Raw genomic sequence first — 19,639 nt, 5'->3', positions numbered from 1 at the left:
GAAACGGAAAAAGATTTCATTGATGAAAAGAAGATAACGACCATTGCTATATCAGAGGTGGGATCAGGTGCTTAGGAGGAGTAAGCATCCCCTGTCGACCGTGAACCCTATATCCCTATCAGGTAAACGGAGTAATCCGTAGTCAGAATCAGTGTGCCACGAACGACCCAACAATTGGTGTGAAATAAGCCAGACAGCATTGACCCAGTGGCAGGTTGTATGGCAAAACTAGATCTTTACTACGACTATAGAATTTGCAAAATACTGACTTAAAACTTGACTTTAAACGCGACCCAGCCACATCAACTTGTATGTCAGTAGTCTACCTCGATTCAAAAACTATTGATACGCAGAACAAGCTCTTGTGTGTCGAATCAGTGAGAAATATAAACATCATAGGCATGTGATAATGGAATATTGCTGCTTAAGTATGGGAAATTGACGATAGAGAAGCTGAAATCATCCAGTATGGAATAAAGTTGAGTTGTTAGTTTGCCGTTAACACCAATTTTCAATAAAATATCTAAGTACACAGCAGATGTGGAAGACTGTGGTGTCTTTTATTTCGAGTTCACGGGGATATATCGAATCAACATGAACATGAAAATGATTATTGTTAATAGATGAAACGTCGATATATCTAAATGTTGAGTTGAAGGCCACAGCAAGATAATTTTTTTCTTCTATTGTAGAAGATTTTTGATAAATCTGCCTCATAAGAATATTAAAAAGGTCAGCTAACAAAGAAGCACAATTCATGCCATTGGAAGTTCCAACAGACTTTGAATTGAAATCCAAGCACAGTTATATGGAACATGTAAACCATGCGCTTCTTTTTTATACAGTCAGACATGCCAGAAATTGGATGTAAGCCTATCACAAATTTTCATTGACAATAGAAACTTAGCTATGATAACTATGGAGGAATGCATATTGAACAACATTGTTAATAATGACATATTTTAATTTAGTAACACACTCGCCATATATTCATGTAAAGAATATATTATACAACACTTTACATTAATATAGTACATACCAGTATTTGTATCTGTTGATTGTTTTGATAAAACAGGTTCATTTTCATATACATGTACTTAATACTAATAGCTTTTCCAGCACTAAACAGTTTTCATATTCTACATTATTTGGATTTAAACATATCCACCATGGTGTTTCCACGTGTTATTTGGTTAACTTTTCTCTGTCCTGCCTCTGTCTTTTCTCCGATCGGCAAAGTCCAAGGATCAAAGTCCTGTTGATGAATGACTACTCTTTTTGGCCCGTTATCGATATTGAACTTCAAAATTGTTGATGGCGATATACCAAGACCTTGATGCTGATTGATTTTGAAGTTGAGATGGTTGGTTTCTGATGATGCGAAAAAATATAAAAACCTATTTTCAGATTCATTTTGCCTGTAAGAACTTCCAGAAACGTCAATACGGATGCGTTGGAAATCTCGGAGGTACACATTGTCTGATACACCAACCCTAAATACAGTGACATATTTTTTCTCCAGTGTTCGGATATCTTCAAGTTTGACACAATCAACAGAAACAATCGCAGTTCTTACTCCCAATACTTTAATGTGCATGAAGAACTTGCAGAGATATTCATCACGGTAGGCCAGTTTTATTTCGTTCACGTGTCTCTCTGTGAACCCTGGCAAAGCTAGCCCAACAGAAACTCTGAAATACAGACATAAAGTCTAAAATTAAATTAAAACCTTTAATACCAAATGAAAAATTGTGATTACAATTGTATTAAACTCTGTAAATGTTTCTGATCGAAGAACTGGGTTCAAACATTTGTATGGTCTACTTGTAAAACAACCCCATTGATAAACAAAGAATTTACAAGCCCTAGTAATGAAGATCATCATAATCTAATGAATGAAAAGTCTTGCATAATTATTTTCGGATGCTTGAATTAGTTGATTAGAAATATACATCAGATTTCATGGATGAAAAATCAACAGGGTACTAGCATATGAAAACCATGTAGAATTTATTGTATTTAAAAACAAAAAGAAATTGCATTTGCTTTTATACACCATGTTCACGTTTTGAAATTGTGGACAATGAAACAATTTAAGAACTAAAAGATAAATTTTTCATACCAAAAGACAAATTACTTTTGCTCTTCGAAATAAAGTAACTGTAAAATGGTGGTTAGAAAATGATAATGTGAAATGAGTTTTTGATATGAAGTAAGTTTAGAACGAACCCAGATTTATTCACGACACCCTTTGTCTGTGTGTCAACGGTATTTCCTTTAACCATCTGCGCACTGCATTCTTCCGGTGACATCAGTGTGACTTCTCCATCTTTCCATCGGAAACAAACGATTTCCAAATCTTTTAAATTGTAATTTTTGGCACCGATTGTCTCGAGTGATAAAGTTGCAAGCATAGATTTTGAGATCTGGAGAATGTCATGTTCGATGTACATTCTTCTGGAAAGTGCCTTCAGTTTGAAAAGGTCGGGGTAGAGTTTGTTTCGTTCGTCCATGCCCTCTTTATCTACGGCGGTAAACTGAAATGATATATGTATTTTACTGCAGAATCACTTCAAAAGGTGTTTTCGTGGTCTGAAAATAGCAAGTTCGTAGTTTTTTGAATTTATAGCTCAATAGTAGTCTGTCTTTGTGCGGAGGATATGAATTTTGTATATCTACCCACCAACAAATCAACGAAAATGACTACCATGTAAATTAGTGAATTAGTGGAATATCAATCAGTATATACTTGAAACATTTTCTTTAACAATTATTGTGGATTTTTTTTCACTATAAAACAAATGGTTTAAATCAGAAATACTTGAATTGAAGTAGGTTCGGGTCTGTCCACAAAATTTGGTGGGAACAAAAGTTTGTCTCCCTCCGATTTGTCTCCTATCTCCGATCCTTGTTTTTGTATTATGTGTCGCGATTTGGTAGGAAAACATATCACATACATACTTTCCAGTTCTGTTGTGGAAAAGGTCACTTTCTCATTCTGAAATGAAACGAAAGTTTGAATTTAAAAGGTAGACAGTATACCTGTATATTTGTTTGATGGTATTTCAAACAGTGAACAACCTTAAGTTCGGCTGACACGGATTCCCATCCAGTGCTTTGCTTGATTCTTGCAACATATGTTACGCTTCCACTACGGAAAAGATGCTTTATTCTGACAGAAAAGATTATGTGTTCTTTATCTTTGTGGTTAAACTGCAACACGCCCCTTTTCCCACCTTTGATGTAAACCTCAAACACATCACAACAAGTAACTTCCTGGAAATCAAGAGTTATATCCACTCCTTCGGAGATACGTCGACTTAGCGGCCATGGTCTACAGGCAAAATAATCTCCAATCTCATAGGTTACAGGATGGGTCACTACAATGTCGTGACCAAGATGTGTGTCAGCCAAAATAATCTCAGGGATTTCTCTGAAAAGGAAGCGTTACTGATGCGGTAATTGGTTGAGTGAAACGGTATGAATAAATATATGTATTACACAAGAGGCCCAGGGGCCTTATAGGTCACCTGAGTATCATGTAACAACCTTCCAATGTTTGAATTAGGTTTGTGTTTAAATATAAGAATTTTACTTTTGGATGGAAGAAACATTGAATAGCTATGTGGTCAGCCCCGCCTTTGCACCAGAACCCCTGACCCAGGGGCCATAAATTTCACAATTTTGAAAGAGGTATCCTTGCTCATCATAACCATGTTATTGGTTTGTCTACTTAAATACCCAAGGACAGAGAAGAAGATTTTCAAAGAAATAATGCATTTTCACTATATGACTTATAGAGCCCCACCCTAGCACCAGAACCCCTGATCCAGGGGCCATGAATTTCACAATTTTTAACAAGAGGTACTGTGAGCAATGCTCACTAAGAATACCCCCCGCTTACCCCAATCTCCCAAAGGGTGTTGGTAATAGGTATAAACTACCTCTTTTCTGAGTGTTGCTACTTCGATGTCCAGTGCGCATGACCTTTGACCTTTTGACCCCAAAATCGATAGGGAACATCTTCATCCCATGGGTAGTCCATATGTATGATATGGTGACTGTAGGTGGAAAGGATAACGCTTTAGAGCCCGGAAACCATGTTGCTACTTCAATGTCCAGTGCGCGTGACCTTTGACCTTTTGACCCCAAAATCGATAGGGATCATCTTCATCCCATGGGTAGTCCATATATATGATATGGTGACTGTAGGTGGAAAGGATAACGCTTTAGAGCCCGGAAACCATATTGCTACTTTAATGTCCAGTGCACTTGACCTTTGACCTTTTGACCCAAAAATCGATAGGGAACATCTTCATCCCATGGGTATTCCATATGTTTGATATGGTAACTGTAGGTGGAAAGGATAACGCTTTAGAGCCCGGAAACCATATTGCTACTTCAATGTCCAGTGCGCGTGACCTTTGACCTTTTGACCCCAAAATCGATAGGGAACATCTTCATTCTATGGGTAGTCCATATGTATGATATGGTGACTGTAGATGGAAAGGATAACCCTTTAGAGCCCGGAAACCATATTGCTACTTCGATGTCCAGTGTGCTTGACCTTTGACCTTTTGACCCCAAAATCGATAGGGAACATCTTCATCCCATGGGTAGTCCATATATATGATATGGTGACGGTAGGTGGAAAGGATAATGCTTTGGAGCCCGGAAACCATTGCGTCTACAGACGGACGGACAGACGGACAACCCGATTCCAGTATAACCCCCCCCCCCCCACAACTTGTTGAGGGGGGTATAAAGAGGCATCCTTGCTCATCATTACCATGCTATTAGTTTGTCTACTTAATGCCCAGAGACAGAGAAGAAGATTTTCAAAGAATTTCTACATTTTCACTATATGACCAATAGAGCCCCACCCTAACACAAGAACCTTTGCCCCAGGGGCCATGAATTTCACAATTTTGGTAGAGGGCTCAACGCTCATTATAATTATGCCCACAGTTTGGCTTCTTGATGTCCAGGAGTAAAGAAGAAGATTTTTTTAAATTACACTTATTTTGATGGTTTTTGCCCCACCCCTCAGGCCCCAGGGGGGCAGGGACCACGAATTTCACAATTTTTGTTCCCCTCCACTCACAGATGCTATATGCCAAAATTGGTTGAAATTGGTTCAGGGGTTTCAGAGAAGAAGCTGAAAATGTTCAAATGTTAACGCACGACGCACAAAAACAGATAGCAATAGGTCACCTGAATGAATTCAGGTGACCTAATAAAAGGCGAAGATAACGAACAGTGATCAATTTCATAACTCCTATAAGCAATACAAAATAGGAGTTAGGCAAACGAGGACCCCCAGGATATACCAGAGGTGGGATCAGGTGTCTAGGAGGAGTAAGCATCCCCTGTCGACTGGTATACTTACATGTTTTCTTCTATGTTATCGTCGCTGTTTTCAGATGACGAGAACCTATAATTATCATTAAGCAATTAACAGTATATATGTCATAGTCTTTTAATGTTATTGATGAGAGACGTCTTAAAAGACTAAATAGAATAAAACATTGTAAGAATAGACCCAAGGTGTTGATAATTATTTGCATATCATTCTGCATGGTTGAAAACTAGCTGTATCTGCACTAAGATATTACCGAACCAGCGATCGTTATTACTGTCATTTATACCTGATGATTATTAGTCCATAATAACGTACCTGTAATAATTGTTGATTGAAGCGAATTATTGTTTTTTCTTGTTCGATACCTTAAGATTTTCGCATAGAGTACGGGTAAAAGTACATTATTACCATTTCTTTTGTGTAACTTTACATTTCTATCTTCTTCTAACTATATGGAAGACTTTCATTTCCATTTATCAAGATGAATAATGTCCCGATCCTCGATTCAAACCCGGCGCAACTCGCTTGCTAATCGAAAGCGTTATCAATTATCCCACCGAAGCTCTTTTCTATTCGTGGATGATATATACCGTATCTATAAACTAAAGTTTACCAAAAGGTGAATATAACGAACAGTGATCAATCTCATTACACCGACCCCTGGACATACCATAGGTGGGATCAGGTGACTAGGAGGAGTAAGCATTCCCAATCGACCGGTCACACCTACCGTGAGCCCTATATATTGATAAGATAAACGGAGTAATCCGTAGTTAAAATAAGTGTGTGAAGAACCGGCTAACAATTGGCATGAAACACGCCAGACAGTATTTGACCCAATGACAGGTTGTACGAACATACAATTTGTAAAATGCTGATTGTAAACAAGACTGTTGAAACCCCTGTAAGATTAACTAATTTCTCAGTAGTATGCCTCGATTTAAAAGCTTATCATTACATAAATATGGGAATTTGACGAAGGAAGAAGCCGAAGTCACTCCTTTTATCATAAAGTTGAGTTGTTAATTTGCCGTAAATATCTATGTTTAAGAAATATCTAATTATGAAGCAGGTCTGTAGTGGTCAGACATTGAAGCCGGATCTCTGCTCACAATACGAGCACTTCATCGACACATCTTCGTAATCAGACATTAATTTCCTTTGAAAGAGTTCTCGATTTTGATATCCGAGGAGACCTTCGGATGGAAATTGTAACATTCATGTCGTGAGATAAAATACAGAATTCATACAGAGGTTCATCTTCTATATTTTCATTTGAAGGGCTCTTAATTTGTTCCTTCCATCCAGAATTGAATTCAACACCTTCCATACTCTCTCGTGGTGTTGGCGGCACTACACTGGAAAAAACAAAACAACAGTAAAAGAGATAGATACAATGAAATCCCTCCGATAACTGGATGAAAATGAACGGACAGTCCATAATATTTGCATTAAGTTATGTTCAACTATAGTAATCCTATGAATTAAAGATTGCATATAATATTCTTATATCCCGACAAACACGTCACGTATAATTTGTTCGCATCCTAATCATGGAAGGGGGCCTGAGAAGAAGAAGAAGAGTGATGTTATGCGTTATATATATTGTATGTTGATAGATCAATTTTATATTGTTTAACGTTCTTTTTGAGAATGTTTCACTCATATGGAGACGTCACCAATGCCGGTGAAGGGCTGCAATATTTAGGCCTACCCTGGTATGCTCGGCGCTTACGGCCTTTGAGCAGGGAGGGATCTTTATCGTGCCACACCTGCTGTGACACAGGGCCTCGGATTTTGCGGTCTCATCTGAAGGACCGCACCATTTAATCGCCTTTTACGACTAGCAAGGGGTACTAAGGACCTATTATAACCCTGAATGTGTAGATCAGACCCTTCCCTTTCAATGAAAAAGAAATACTTTGATAATTGGTATTATTCATTGTACGTTCAAATCAAAGATAATTTATTTGTACACATGTGGCCGAAATAACTGTTTAGTAAGTTGTTAGGTGAGGTTTTGTGTTTTTGCGAATTAACATATGCTCCAATACACCATCGTCCTTTACCTCTAGACAGATTTTCCTTAAACATATCATTGTCACAATATATAATGATCTACTAAACTTTGCAAATAGAACCTGATTTTGATTACGGATAACTCCGTTTACTTGATCAAGATATAAGGCTTACAGCGGGTGTGACCGGTCGACAGGGGATGCTTACTCCTCCTAGGCACCTGGTTACACCTCTGGTATATCCAGGGGTCCGTGTTTGCCCAACTCTCTGCTTTGTATTGCTTATAGGAGTTATGAGATTGATCATTGTTCGTTATCTTCGCCTTTCATCTAAAACCAACACACATGTTTGAGAATAACTCTGTAGATCTATTCGGTTTATTTTTGAGAATTGCTGTGTGGATGTATTTGGTATATGTTTGAGACTCCCTCTGCGAACTTATTCTGTATATGTTTGAGAATTACTCTGTAAATCTTTACATGTTTGAGAATAACTCTGTAGATCTTTACTGTACAGGTTTGAGAATTACTCTGTGAATCTTTTCTGTATATGTTTGAGAATTACTCTGTGAATCTGTTCGGTATATGTTTGAGAATTACTCTGTGAATCTTTTTTGTACATGTCTGAGAATTACTCTGTGAATCTTTTTTGTACATGTTTGAGACTTACTCTATGAATCTGTTTGGTACAGTCTGTGGATCTACTCGGTACATGTTTCAATGCATGTTTCGGTACACGTAATTGATATTGTAGATGAAAAAGTAAAGATAACGAATATTGATCAATCTCATAAATCCTATAAATAATACAAACACGATAGTAGGACAAACAAGGTCCCCTGGACCAGAGGTGGGATCATGTACCTAGGAGGAATATGCATTTCTTGTTGACTGAACATACCCCACCATGAGCCCTATATCCTAACCAGGTTAACAATTAGTCCGAAATCAAAATCAGTATGTAAAGAACGACTCAACAATTGATATGAAAGTCAGACTGCATTCACCTAATGACAAGCTGTATAATTATAATGACCACAGAATTTGCGAAAAGCTGACTTGAAACGAGACTGTTGAAACCCCTGTAATATCAGCTCATTTGTCAGTATTCTGCCTTGATTTAAAAACTGACCATACGCAGAACAAGCACTTGTATGTCGAATCAGTTGAGAGATATAAACACAATATGCAGGTGATAATGGAATATTGCTACATTTCGGTTGAGCATCACTGAAGAGACATTATTTGTCGAAATGCGCATCTGGTGCACCAAAATTGGTACCGTATAAGTTTTACATAAATATGGAAAGTTGATGATGGGGAATCTGGTTATCCTATTTGTCATAAAGTTGAGTTGTTAGTTTGCAGTTACCGTCTATATTGAATAAAATGTCCAAACAGATTTGGAAGGCTCTGTGGAGTTCTCATTTTGATTTCACTGGGATATATCGAATTGACATATGAGGGAAATTTATTGCATAAAACGTCGATGTATCTAAATTTTGAGTTGAAGGTCACAGTATTTTCTTCTCATGTACAATTTCTTGAATAAATTCTGTCTCATGGGAATTGAAAACCAGGTCAGCTATTTAAGGATCCTAATTCGTAGCCATAAAAATTCCAAAAAACTGTTCGAAGATCTGAGCACTAAAGACAAAGGAGATGTTGTCAATGATAAACTCCAGCATGTTTTCTTCACAGCAGTTAGTATTTTCGTGAGGAGTAAATATAGGGATCATGAAGCGTTATTAACGTTGTCATGTCAACAACGTATTCGTGGATAACTGTTGCTTTTTTATCTTCGAAATCCAACTTGGGTTTGATGAAATGATAATTGCTAATGAGGAAAGATTTCGATTTCCCTTGAATATTGCTCTGTTGCCTGATATACAAAAGTACACATTACCACCATTTCAATTTTCTGGATTATTGCAAACTTGCAACTTGCCTATATATAATGAAATATATCTATTGAGATAAAAAGATAATAAAAGATCTTCCGTTTTACACTCATATTTTATAAAAATGTATCATAAAAATATGTTTCTCAAAATTACCCCTCCATCCATTACCAATACAACGAAATAAAACCATCATCCTTTTCATGCAGCACAATATGTAAAACTACATGTACTACAGATCTAGTATAACCAGGATAGGCCATTCATCATTGCGTAATACATTACTCTTATCTTTTTATTACTCACGAATGCAAAAATATACACTAGACCTAATTTGTATTCTATGAGAATGAATAAATTTTTCAGCTGAAAAAAAAATGTTTGCATGTGAATGATCAGTAATAGTTGTCACTCACCGTTGTAAAAAAAAACCAAAAAACCAAAATGTTATTGTCATGAGGAAACTTTAAATGATGTTATCGTCTGCTTCTTCGAAGTAATTGCTATCCTTGTAGGCAACGTAAACAGGTATCATTTTACCTCTTGTATCTTAACAGTTCTACGAAAGGGAGATACTATGAACAAATATCATAGTATATGCATAAGTATGTTATGGTAGTAAACAGTCACACGGTACACACTTCATAAATGATCTGCGCGGTACCTGGTTGTGTAATATCCTTGGTGTATGGGTGCTTGTGCTTCTTCAAACTCCCCAAAGGTACCAGGGGGAGGTCCTATTCTAAAACATGAACAAAACATTTAATAGTATACCTACTACAGATAACTGCCTTTTATTCATGGAAGCCAAATATACATTAGTTGTGTGATAGAATGGATCAAAAGTCTTCATCAGCAAGAAATTTGGAAATAGATTGACAATTATGTCCAGGAATCATGAAAATTATTTGATTTTCAAATAAAGAAGTTTAACACGTACCAGTAAATTTTGTGTAATACCTTGCATTCTACCAGCTGAATTTCAAAATGTTTGTAAATAGCTTATAAATCGTTTTAAGTTGCTTTCTACTGAAAGTCTTTGATATTTTCTATAGACAATGAAGATGGGACTGGACGTTACGACAATGATTTGCTTACCGTGGAGTGGAATGCACTCCTCTGCTTCTACTGCGATCAACATCCTCATCATCATCGGGGCTTTATAAGAAAGTAATTTATTACATTGTGACTTACACATACAACGCTAGTGGAACAAGTAAAGACTGATAAAGAAAAAAAAACCCATGCACATATTACGTCAAATGTCAGCGTGTGTACGTCAGTAGGTACTTTGTCGTGGGTAGAATACACGCGCTCATCCCTCTAACAGATTTCATGATATCTCTGAGACAACGAGATGATTTCCTAGAATGTATTTGGTATGCAAATTATAACGCAGACGAATACGCCGAGGACAGATTGGCGGCAAAGCGGCACAGTGTTAACTCTGCTGCTGGGTCAGGTTCCTTCAGTCTGTTTTAATGAAAGTAACCGCTTTTTGAGAAATGCCATGTCTGAATGATGCTCAATGCAACAACGGAATTGGACGACTGGAAGGCGGTGTGACACAATTTGCAGTTGCAAGAGATTTCTTGGTCAGGTGTTGTTCAGTCCATTTTTGATAGTGACGTAGCGTCTGAACACATTTTCAATTATGTCTTTCTATAAGAGGTATATCTAGTTTCGCTAACAATATTGACTGGTAGAAATCACATTCCACACAACCGAAACAACAACATAGTAGTCACAACACATCTACATATTGACTGGTAGAAATCACATTCCACACAACCGAAACAACAAAATAGTAGTCACAACACATCTACATATTGACTGGTAGAAATCACATTCCACACAACCGAAACAACAAAATAGTAGTTACAACACATCTACATATTGACTGGTAGAAATCACATTCCACACAACCGAAACAACAACATAGTAGTCACAACACATCTACATATTGACTGGTAGAAATCACATTCCACACAACCGAAACAACAAAATAGTAGTTACAACACATCTACATATTGACTGGTAGAAATCACATTCCACACAACCGAAACAACAAAATAGTAGTAACAACACATCTACATATTCAATAGATATATACGCAGGATATCGTCCAACAAAATTGTCAGTTACTTTAGCACCATGTACTACCCACTTCTTACTTCATAACACGGTACTGTATAGGAGAAATGACTCACGGTGAAAATATTAGCTATATTATAAGTCCATCAATTCAAGAAACAGAGAATTTTAATCTAAAGAAATCATATTTCTTTTTATTTTTAATTGATTGATTGTCACTCATATGAAGACACCACCATTGCCGGTGAAGGGCTACACAATTTATGTGCTCGGCGCTTACAGTCTTTGAGCAGGGAGGGATCTTTATCGTGCCACACCTGCTGTGACACGGGACCTTGGTTTTTATGGTCTCATTCGAAGTACGACCCTATTTAATCGCCACATACGACAAGCAAGGGGTATTGAGAACTTGTTCTAAGCAGGATTCCCACGGGATTATTTTTTAAAATGATATACTGAGAGAGAGAGAGAGAGAGAGAGAGAGAGAGAGAGAGAGAGAGAGAGAGCATAAAAGTAATTTTTAACTGAATCTATGATACATGTTTGGTCTAGAATGGAATGAATCATCTGATTACTTCTTGTTACATCTAACACTAATGTTTACTTATAACTGGATATATATTCTAACGAACTGAAGGGGAAAACGTATTTCATAAAATCCTACAATCGGTCTCTGTAACTCTCGATTGTTGTAAGTACACGAAATTCAGGCACCAGCAGTCTATCAAATGTGCGGGTTCTCGATATTTGATTGCGTTGTCTTTAAATGTAACCGCTTTTTTTTTTTTTTTTTTAGAAACGCCGCGTCTGAGTAATGCTCAACGCAATTGGACGACTGGAAGGTGGTGTGTCACAATTTGCAGTTGCAAAATATTTTAATGTTGCACAAAGCATTATATCTCGTTTTTGGAGCAGATATCAACAACATGGTTCGACAAATGATCGTCATACAGCAGGTAAACAACACGTGACCCGTCAGCAGCACAGGATCGTTTCATCCCGTTTTGTCAACATCGACAGCGATTCACAACAGCGTCACCTACTGCATTTGCCATTCCTGGTATTCGCAGAATATCAGGCCGGACTGTTCGTAATCTGCAACGGATTAGGGCGCGCAGACGTGTTCGTGGCATTGTTCTGTCTCCTTAAGATCGCCGGAACCAACTTCGTTGGTCTCAATCTCATAGATATATAACCACAGCAATACTGGTGGACAGTTTGATTCAACGATGAATCTAGAATTTTACTGCAGAGGTCTGATGGAAGATTCAGAGTGTATAAGCGCCAAAATGAACGTTTTGTGCAAAATTGCATCCACGGATAACTTTATTTACCTGATCAGGATGTAGGGCTCACGGCCGGTGTGACCGGTCGGCAGGGGATGTTTACTCCTCTTAGGCACCTGATCCCACCTCTGGTGTGTTCAGGGTTCCGTGTTTGCCCAACTATCTATTTTGTATTGCTTATAGGAATTATGAAATTGATCACTGTTCGTTATCTTCACCTTTCATCCAGGAGGCTGATCGGTTTGGAGGGTGTAGTGTTATGATGTAGGCAGCAATATGATATACAAACGAAACAACATTGGTTCATATACACGTTCTCAACGTGGTTCCAATAATGCAGCATTCCGGAGCAGTATTCTAACAAGGCAGTGTTATACTACATACTGCTCGTCTAACACGTGATGTTCTGCAAAGGCACACTATCCAGGTTCTTTCTTGGCCATCAAAATCACCAGATGTGAGCCCTATCGAACATGCTTGATGCAAATTGGATAGGCGCACCCGCCAAAGACAACCACAGTCTAAGACTCTATAACTATTGGCGCAAACTCTGCATTTAGAGTGGAATATCATCCCTAGACAGTTTTTCATAGACTTGATTGTGTCCATGGGAAGGCGTTGTCAGGGAGTCATTGGTGCTCGTAGGGGCACATTAAATATTGAACTTGGGTGACCTTGAACTGTCCATGACTGTAATTACAATTAGTGTTGTGATACTTTGATTATTAACCCATCATTTACATAAATGTTTTGGTGTTATCTATCATTTAGTATTTCTCATATCCAAAAATGAATATGAAATTGTATTATACGTTTCTTTCTTCTTTTTTTTTCTTTCTTCTGTATATATGAGTCCAGACTAATATATATTGTGTAGTCATTCCATAAAATACATACAAGCTGTTTGTAATCTTATATATGTGTTATGTAATGAAAAGTGAAGATAACGAACAGTGATCAATCTCATAACTCCTATAAGCAATACAAAATAGAGAGTTGGGCAAACACGGATCCCTGGATATACCAGAGGTGGTATCAGGTGCCTAGGAGGAGTAAGCATCCCCTGTCAACCGGTAACACCCACCGTGAGCCCTATATCTTGATCAGGTAAACGGAGTTAACTTCATTTATATCTACATTTATAATGTATCATTTCAAACTTGAGAAAAACCTCTCTCGAATTCAACATGCACTTAGTTACTAAACCTGTATCGTGGTATTTGTGCTATCGTCTTTGAAGAATCTTGTACATATATGTGTGTGTTTGGAGGGGAGTATGCTTTGAGTATTAGGACCAAATCATTCGCGGAATGAGCAGAATGTTTTATTTCGTCCACAATGTCATTGCTACACGAGGCATTGATATGCAATGGGGTGGGTAACCATTTTTTCTACAAATGCGCCCGCTCGCTGTAGCTCAATGGTAGAATGTTCGCTTCGAATTTGGGAGGTTGTGATTTCAAGTCCCGCTCATGCCATGACGGCGTCAAACCTAAGGCGTAAACATACCGGGATATATAGTGATTGTACCTTCGTCAAACGGTCGGCATTTAAAAGTGAGAATCATGGATCTTTCGGATATGACCTTCAAAAACGGAGGCCCTGTGTCGCAAGAGCTTTAACGAATTAAAGAAGCCTCAAAGCTACGGCCTTGAGCGTTAAGCATAGGTATAAATTTGTGATACTTCACCAAAAACAAATCCTCGACTTGACATATAAAACAAATAAACAATCATCAATGAATCATTAAACCGTGATTGTGAGGGAAAACGTAAAATTTGCAACCCGTGAAATTAATTCCCATTTCAGTATCTTGATGAGAATGGATTATATTTTCTTGTTGAATAAGACAATGTCATATATGTCAATATCAGACTAAATCAGAAAATTTGGAGAATTCCGAGCACAGTCATCCAATATGCTGTTTTAAGACTATATTTATCAGCCTTCTGTATGTTTATCATGTATTGAGAATCATAAGTTCAATCAAGACTGTCCTACAAATTATCGTATAGCTTTTCTGCGAAGAAACAGATCGTAGTGGTATGTCACATAGGCTTTTAAATATCTCTTAGACTTACGATCGAAGGCTATTCTTGGGTTCAAGAAAAGCACTGAGAACCAATGAAAGCAGACAATGTACTATCTAATGCTTTTTTGTATTTTAAAACCACTATAGCATTTCAAATTTAAGGTGTCGATACTAACATTTCAAAATACATATGATTTATTGTGAGTGGGATTCCCTACTGAAAATGACACATGGATTTCCACGTGGCTGTCGTCGACCAATATAGGTTAGTTTTGCTCTTTGCAAGAGAAAAATTTCAATATCATGAAAGACAAAATACCATTTATTAAACCAACACATATAATATATGAATCTGTCTCAATAATGAATATATTACCTGGATGTGCTGAGAGCTACCTGCGCCTGTTCGGATGAATGGATCCTTGCCGTTACTGCACTGTGATGGCAAAAGAGACAAACATTTAGGAATATATATATATATATATATATATATATATATATATAAATCTTACGTGTCAAAATACATGTAGGCCAATTTATTCTCATGTATTTGGAATTGGAAAGGCAATTAAAAATGATATCTCTTATCAAGACATAATATTTGGATTTTATGAAGAAAAGTGTGAAAGTCTGAATTATTGTATGCTGCTTTCTAAATATTATATACAGTTTGTGTTTAATTCAGATACAGGACACAGTGGTCCTTCTTTATATATTTTTTTGCAATTTTTGAGAAGAAAACTGTTTGTTAAAAAATCAATTTATTGTGGCAGAAGAAATCTTGATTATTATAACCAATTATGGAAAAAGATAGAAGACAAAATAATTTCAATGTAAGATGTATCTTCCTTAAATGAATTAGCTATGCATATTTCATATACTAGTCTCTCTTTATCTTCAAAGTAATTGTACAATATTGCTATTAATTTTCACACAGTGTTTAACATGTTTGTTGAAATATTGAAGTTGCCTGTAACATCCTGTTTATATGATAATATATGTGCAAAAAGAGCCAATAAAAAAAAAAAAAAATGAACGAGGAATGAATCTGCACATTTTACAATTGTTTTACAAAAATAAAATGCCAGCCGTAACATGGTCCTTTACAAGTTCGTGGCATTGAAAGAAAAAAGAGAAAAAATACAAATTTTAAATGTCCCTCTTATTACTGTACACTAAGCACTGACAGATATAGTACAAGTTATAAGCGTTGAAACCCCCTATTTGGTGAAACGTGCATCCCCAGAAAGCTAATTTTGCGCTATTTTGGGGACTGCGTTTCCTTTGTTCGATGGGAAAAGTACAATTTTAAGTGGCAAACGTCTGACTATAGTGAAATTTATACATCTGCCTCTGTTGAGCACATTTAGCGCCTAAAAGAAACACACACAGACACTTCATCAGGGAAAGTGATATAAAACGCCAAATGTTCTTAAAATCATGAAATTTTGTCTTAAAATCGATGTCTGATCATTAATTAGTACAGTAGCAATGTATTCGTTATGATCCAAACTGACAATGTTGATCAGGAAAAGTTATATGTTTAAGAAAAACCTTGAAGTAGATGGTCCTGTTCTCACTCTTCTAACAATCCCTGAGGTACTTCGACGGTTGACATTATCAAAAGACTGACCGTCTCTAACATCGCTGGCTCGTTCGTGTTCATCGTCGCTCGATTTTCCGGGGAAATCATCCTCAGTCGAAGAGTAGCGATCATCGTCCCGTAAGTTGAGTTTATGAAGATCACTAAAATGCCAGGTACAAGTAAAAACATAAACCTCAAACAATTTTATATAAAAGAAAAATACTCACGTCATTGAAGCTTCATCTCCAAAAGATAACTTGGGTATATTCCATTCATCTCCTCCATGACTCCTCTCGGCCATTTTTCCAAACTTTGTATTTATCGGTGTTAATTAGATAAACACTTTGCTGAGGTATGTTCATTTATTGCCTCAGATCCATTGTGTAGAACGTTCTTTAATTTATGATACAATCAAGCTTCCACACCATGAATGTAGTGTACATTGACATAACATAACAATCTTAGCAATCTGATGCCGGTAAGGATTGTTTCACATACACACAATGTATATATATATATATATATATATATATATATATATATATATATATATAATTCAATAAAAAAAACCCAGGAAAATATACAGTTCCAAAATATATTTAAATCACTAGCGCTTTCTGGATTTTCCTGCTTTTTTTATTGAATTATTTTGACTGTGTGATATTATTTTCCTGCTTTTTTTATTGAATTATTTTGACTGTGTGATATCAACTCTTTCATATATATATATATATATATATATATACATGTATATTCAAATTAATATGTACAATAGATATAGGATCTTCCATGGTTTGGGGCTGGATATGATTATTATCCAACGAGTTGTGTGTTTTCTATCTCCGAGCCTTGGCTGATTTGCGTCCTTTTTCTTCTCATATGAATATTTACACTCAGGTGGTTCAGATTAGAGAGGCAATTAGAAATGGACGAGAAATGAATGCACATTTTACAGTTGTTTTACAAGTCATCTGGACGTAACGTGGTCGTTTACAAGTGTGTAGCATTGAAAGAAAAGAGAGAGAGAAAATCTAAATTTTAAACTTCTCTCTTATTACTGTGTGTTGAACACTGGTAGATTTCGTGCGAGCTATGAGCGTTGAACACTGGTAGATTTAGTGCGAATTATAAGCGTTGAATAATGGTAGATTTAGTGCGAGTTATAAGCGTTGAACACTGGTAGATTTAGTGCGAGTTATGAGCGTTGAACACTAGTAGATTTAGTGCGAGTTATGAGCGTCGAGCATCAGTATATTTAGTACGAATAATGAGCGTTGAGCATTGGTTGTGTAGTGAAAATGAATACTATTTTAGATCGGGTATTGACTTCAGTAACTTTCAACCCTTTCGTTGTAAACACAATTCAGTTGCTGTCTTGACTTCCACCTGAGCTGACGTGTGTTTCATACCGCCGGACTTTGGAAGCCCAGACCTTATAGATATTCTAGCAGCTCATTCATATATCGATACCACGCATTGCTACATAGGTGTATATACGTTAGTTTGTAAACAAATCTATGTCTATGTCAGATCGTGACATATTCAGATATTGGCGCCAATGTAGAAGTTTTTTGTGTAGAGAGCTACATTGAGATCTATTCATTGTGGTATTTTTCACATTTATGTGTGTATTTTTTTCTTTCATTGTGCGTTTTTTTTTTGTCATTGTTTTAGTCTACATAAAATATAATTTTTACATGCATACACTTGATTTTGTCGTCTGAGTTTCTGATGATACAATCAATACACATTTAGGTAGGATATTTTTCTTGTTTTTATGTATCAGTCGAAGAGTAGCGATCATCGTCCCTGATGTTGAGTTTACCAAGACCATTAAAATTCTTTGCACAAGTACAAACTCAAAACTGCAGGAATTAGATGTAAATGAAAAACACTCACGTCATTGAAGCTTCGTCTCCAAAAGATAACTTGGGTAAATCCCATTCATCTCCTTCATGACCCTTATCTGCCATTTTTACCAAACTTTATATTTATCGGTGTTTATTAGATAAACACTTTGCTCATGTATGTTCGTTCATTGCCTCAGATCCATTGTGTAGAACGTTCTTTAATGTTTGATTCAATCAAGCTTCCACACTTAAGAACCATGAATGCAGTGTACGTTGCATGATATTACAACAATTCTATCAATATGCAGGAACACGTTTAACAAAAGAACTTACGACTAAGACAACAATTTTAATTTATCTTAATCTTTACATTAATTAAATTGTTATGTTAAGGTGATTAATAAGAATTTAGTATTATGTAATTTTATATAAGGATAATGTAAGAAAATTGATAAAGTTGACGAGTTTTTAGAACTATGTAACATTTTTAGTTTTGGTAGTTAGTTGTCATTCTTTACTTCTGTCAACGTTTAAGAATTGGCAAATTTATTCCTCTTGTATATCCACTTTGTCACGGTTTATAAAAATAAAACTAAGAACAAGTTCATGAAATATCAGGAAAATGTAGAGCAAGCAATGTATTGTAGTTTTATTTCCCACTCCAATGCATACCTACCTATTTAGTGTAATCATACAGAATCCGCGTCTCAACACAATTCAATGCTTATTGTATCACAAAAGACTTGTTATCTTCATGTATTTACGTATATATTTTGCATCTGAAGTAGAAACCATATTTTATTTAAGCATTTTTACCGTAAATACAAGAATCTTGAAAAACCAGCGGGACTATGTAAGTGTAAATAACGATAACTCTGAGAAGAGATTGTTGTAAAACAGGGCCACGGTGCCGGTAAAGAAGAAATTGCAACACACCGCCAGACATTGCTTACTCCGGAACTTAATGTTCCTTCGGTTTATTACTCTGTCTCTTAGTGTCTTATGTTCGGTTTCCGGTTTCATTATTAAAGTGGCGCTAATGCTGATAACCACACACGTGTTGTAATTTTACTCCTTATATTGGCGTGGTGACAGCGTAATACGACCCAGGGCAACATCAGTAGGTACCTTTTCACACCGTAATTAAGTTTACTGTGGACGCGTGTGATTATCAGTAATGTGGACGGTTATTGTGACGTATTTGGTACAACAATGGCGAGTACTCCCCGCGCCCCCAAACAATGGTGCCTGACGAAAATTAGAACTGTGAACACATTCGAAAACTGGAGACAGAACTTAATCTATACACTTTCTCTTGACAAGAACTTTGCCCCTTTCTTAATATCAGGAGCATTGTGGGAAAAGCAAAGCTACGCCATTCCGAGGTTTCGCTGACGATGAAGAGACTGTACCAGAGGCCAGCCGCCTCTCTCGCTAATAGAAAATGAACATGTTTGAGATAATGTTGGGTCAAATTGCAAATTATTGTCCAATTATTTCGAGGAACACGA

The 19,639-nt window shown here is 36.6% G+C and overlaps 1 protein-coding gene across 2 annotated transcripts; it reads right to left on the bottom strand.

The window, feature by feature from the left end:
* Window positions 1-541: 541 nt before the first annotated feature.
* On the bottom strand, window positions 542-18,306 carry LOC125647792 (uncharacterized). Of its 2 annotated transcripts, none has more exons than XM_048874605.2 (11): window positions 18,178-18,306; window positions 16,248-16,439; window positions 15,070-15,129; window positions 10,380-10,439; window positions 9,946-10,023; window positions 6,613-6,720; window positions 5,390-5,434; window positions 3,082-3,433; window positions 2,822-2,998; window positions 2,230-2,537; window positions 542-1,691 (listed from the first exon to the last, which is right to left on the bottom strand). In XM_048874605.2, exons 1-11 carry the CDS (start codon window positions 18,249-18,251, stop codon window positions 1,145-1,147), a joined length of 2,001 nt encoding a protein of 666 aa, XP_048730562.2. In that variant the 5' UTR covers window positions 18,252-18,306; the 3' UTR covers window positions 542-1,144. The 2 variants fall into 2 exon arrangements, with proteins under 2 accessions (XP_048730562.2, XP_048730561.2); XM_048874604.2 differs by lacking the exon at window positions 18,178-18,306 and adding an exon at window positions 16,506-16,774.
* Between the last annotated feature and the right edge of the window lie 1,333 nt (window positions 18,307-19,639).

This window comes from Ostrea edulis, chromosome 6 (genome assembly GCF_947568905.1).
Source record: "Ostrea edulis chromosome 6, xbOstEdul1.1, whole genome shotgun sequence".
NCBI lineage: Eukaryota > Metazoa > Mollusca > Bivalvia > Ostreida > Ostreidae > Ostrea > Ostrea edulis.
The sequence above is the reverse complement of the archived record's forward strand: the minus strand, read 5'-3'. Positions and strand labels throughout refer to the sequence as shown.

Coding starts and splice junctions, on each gene's coding strand:
- LOC125647792 (XM_048874605.2), bottom strand. CDS start 18,251: ATGGCAGATAAGGGTCATGAAGGAGATGAATGGGATTTACCCAAGTTA. Junction 5,435..6,612: donor AATATAGAAGATGAACCTCT/GTATGAATTCTG, acceptor TGATAATTATAG/GTTCTCGTCATCTGAAAACA. Junction 3,434..5,389: donor GATAACATAGAAGAAAACAT/GTAAGTATACCA, acceptor CTTCCTTTTCAG/AGAAATCCCTGAGATTATTT.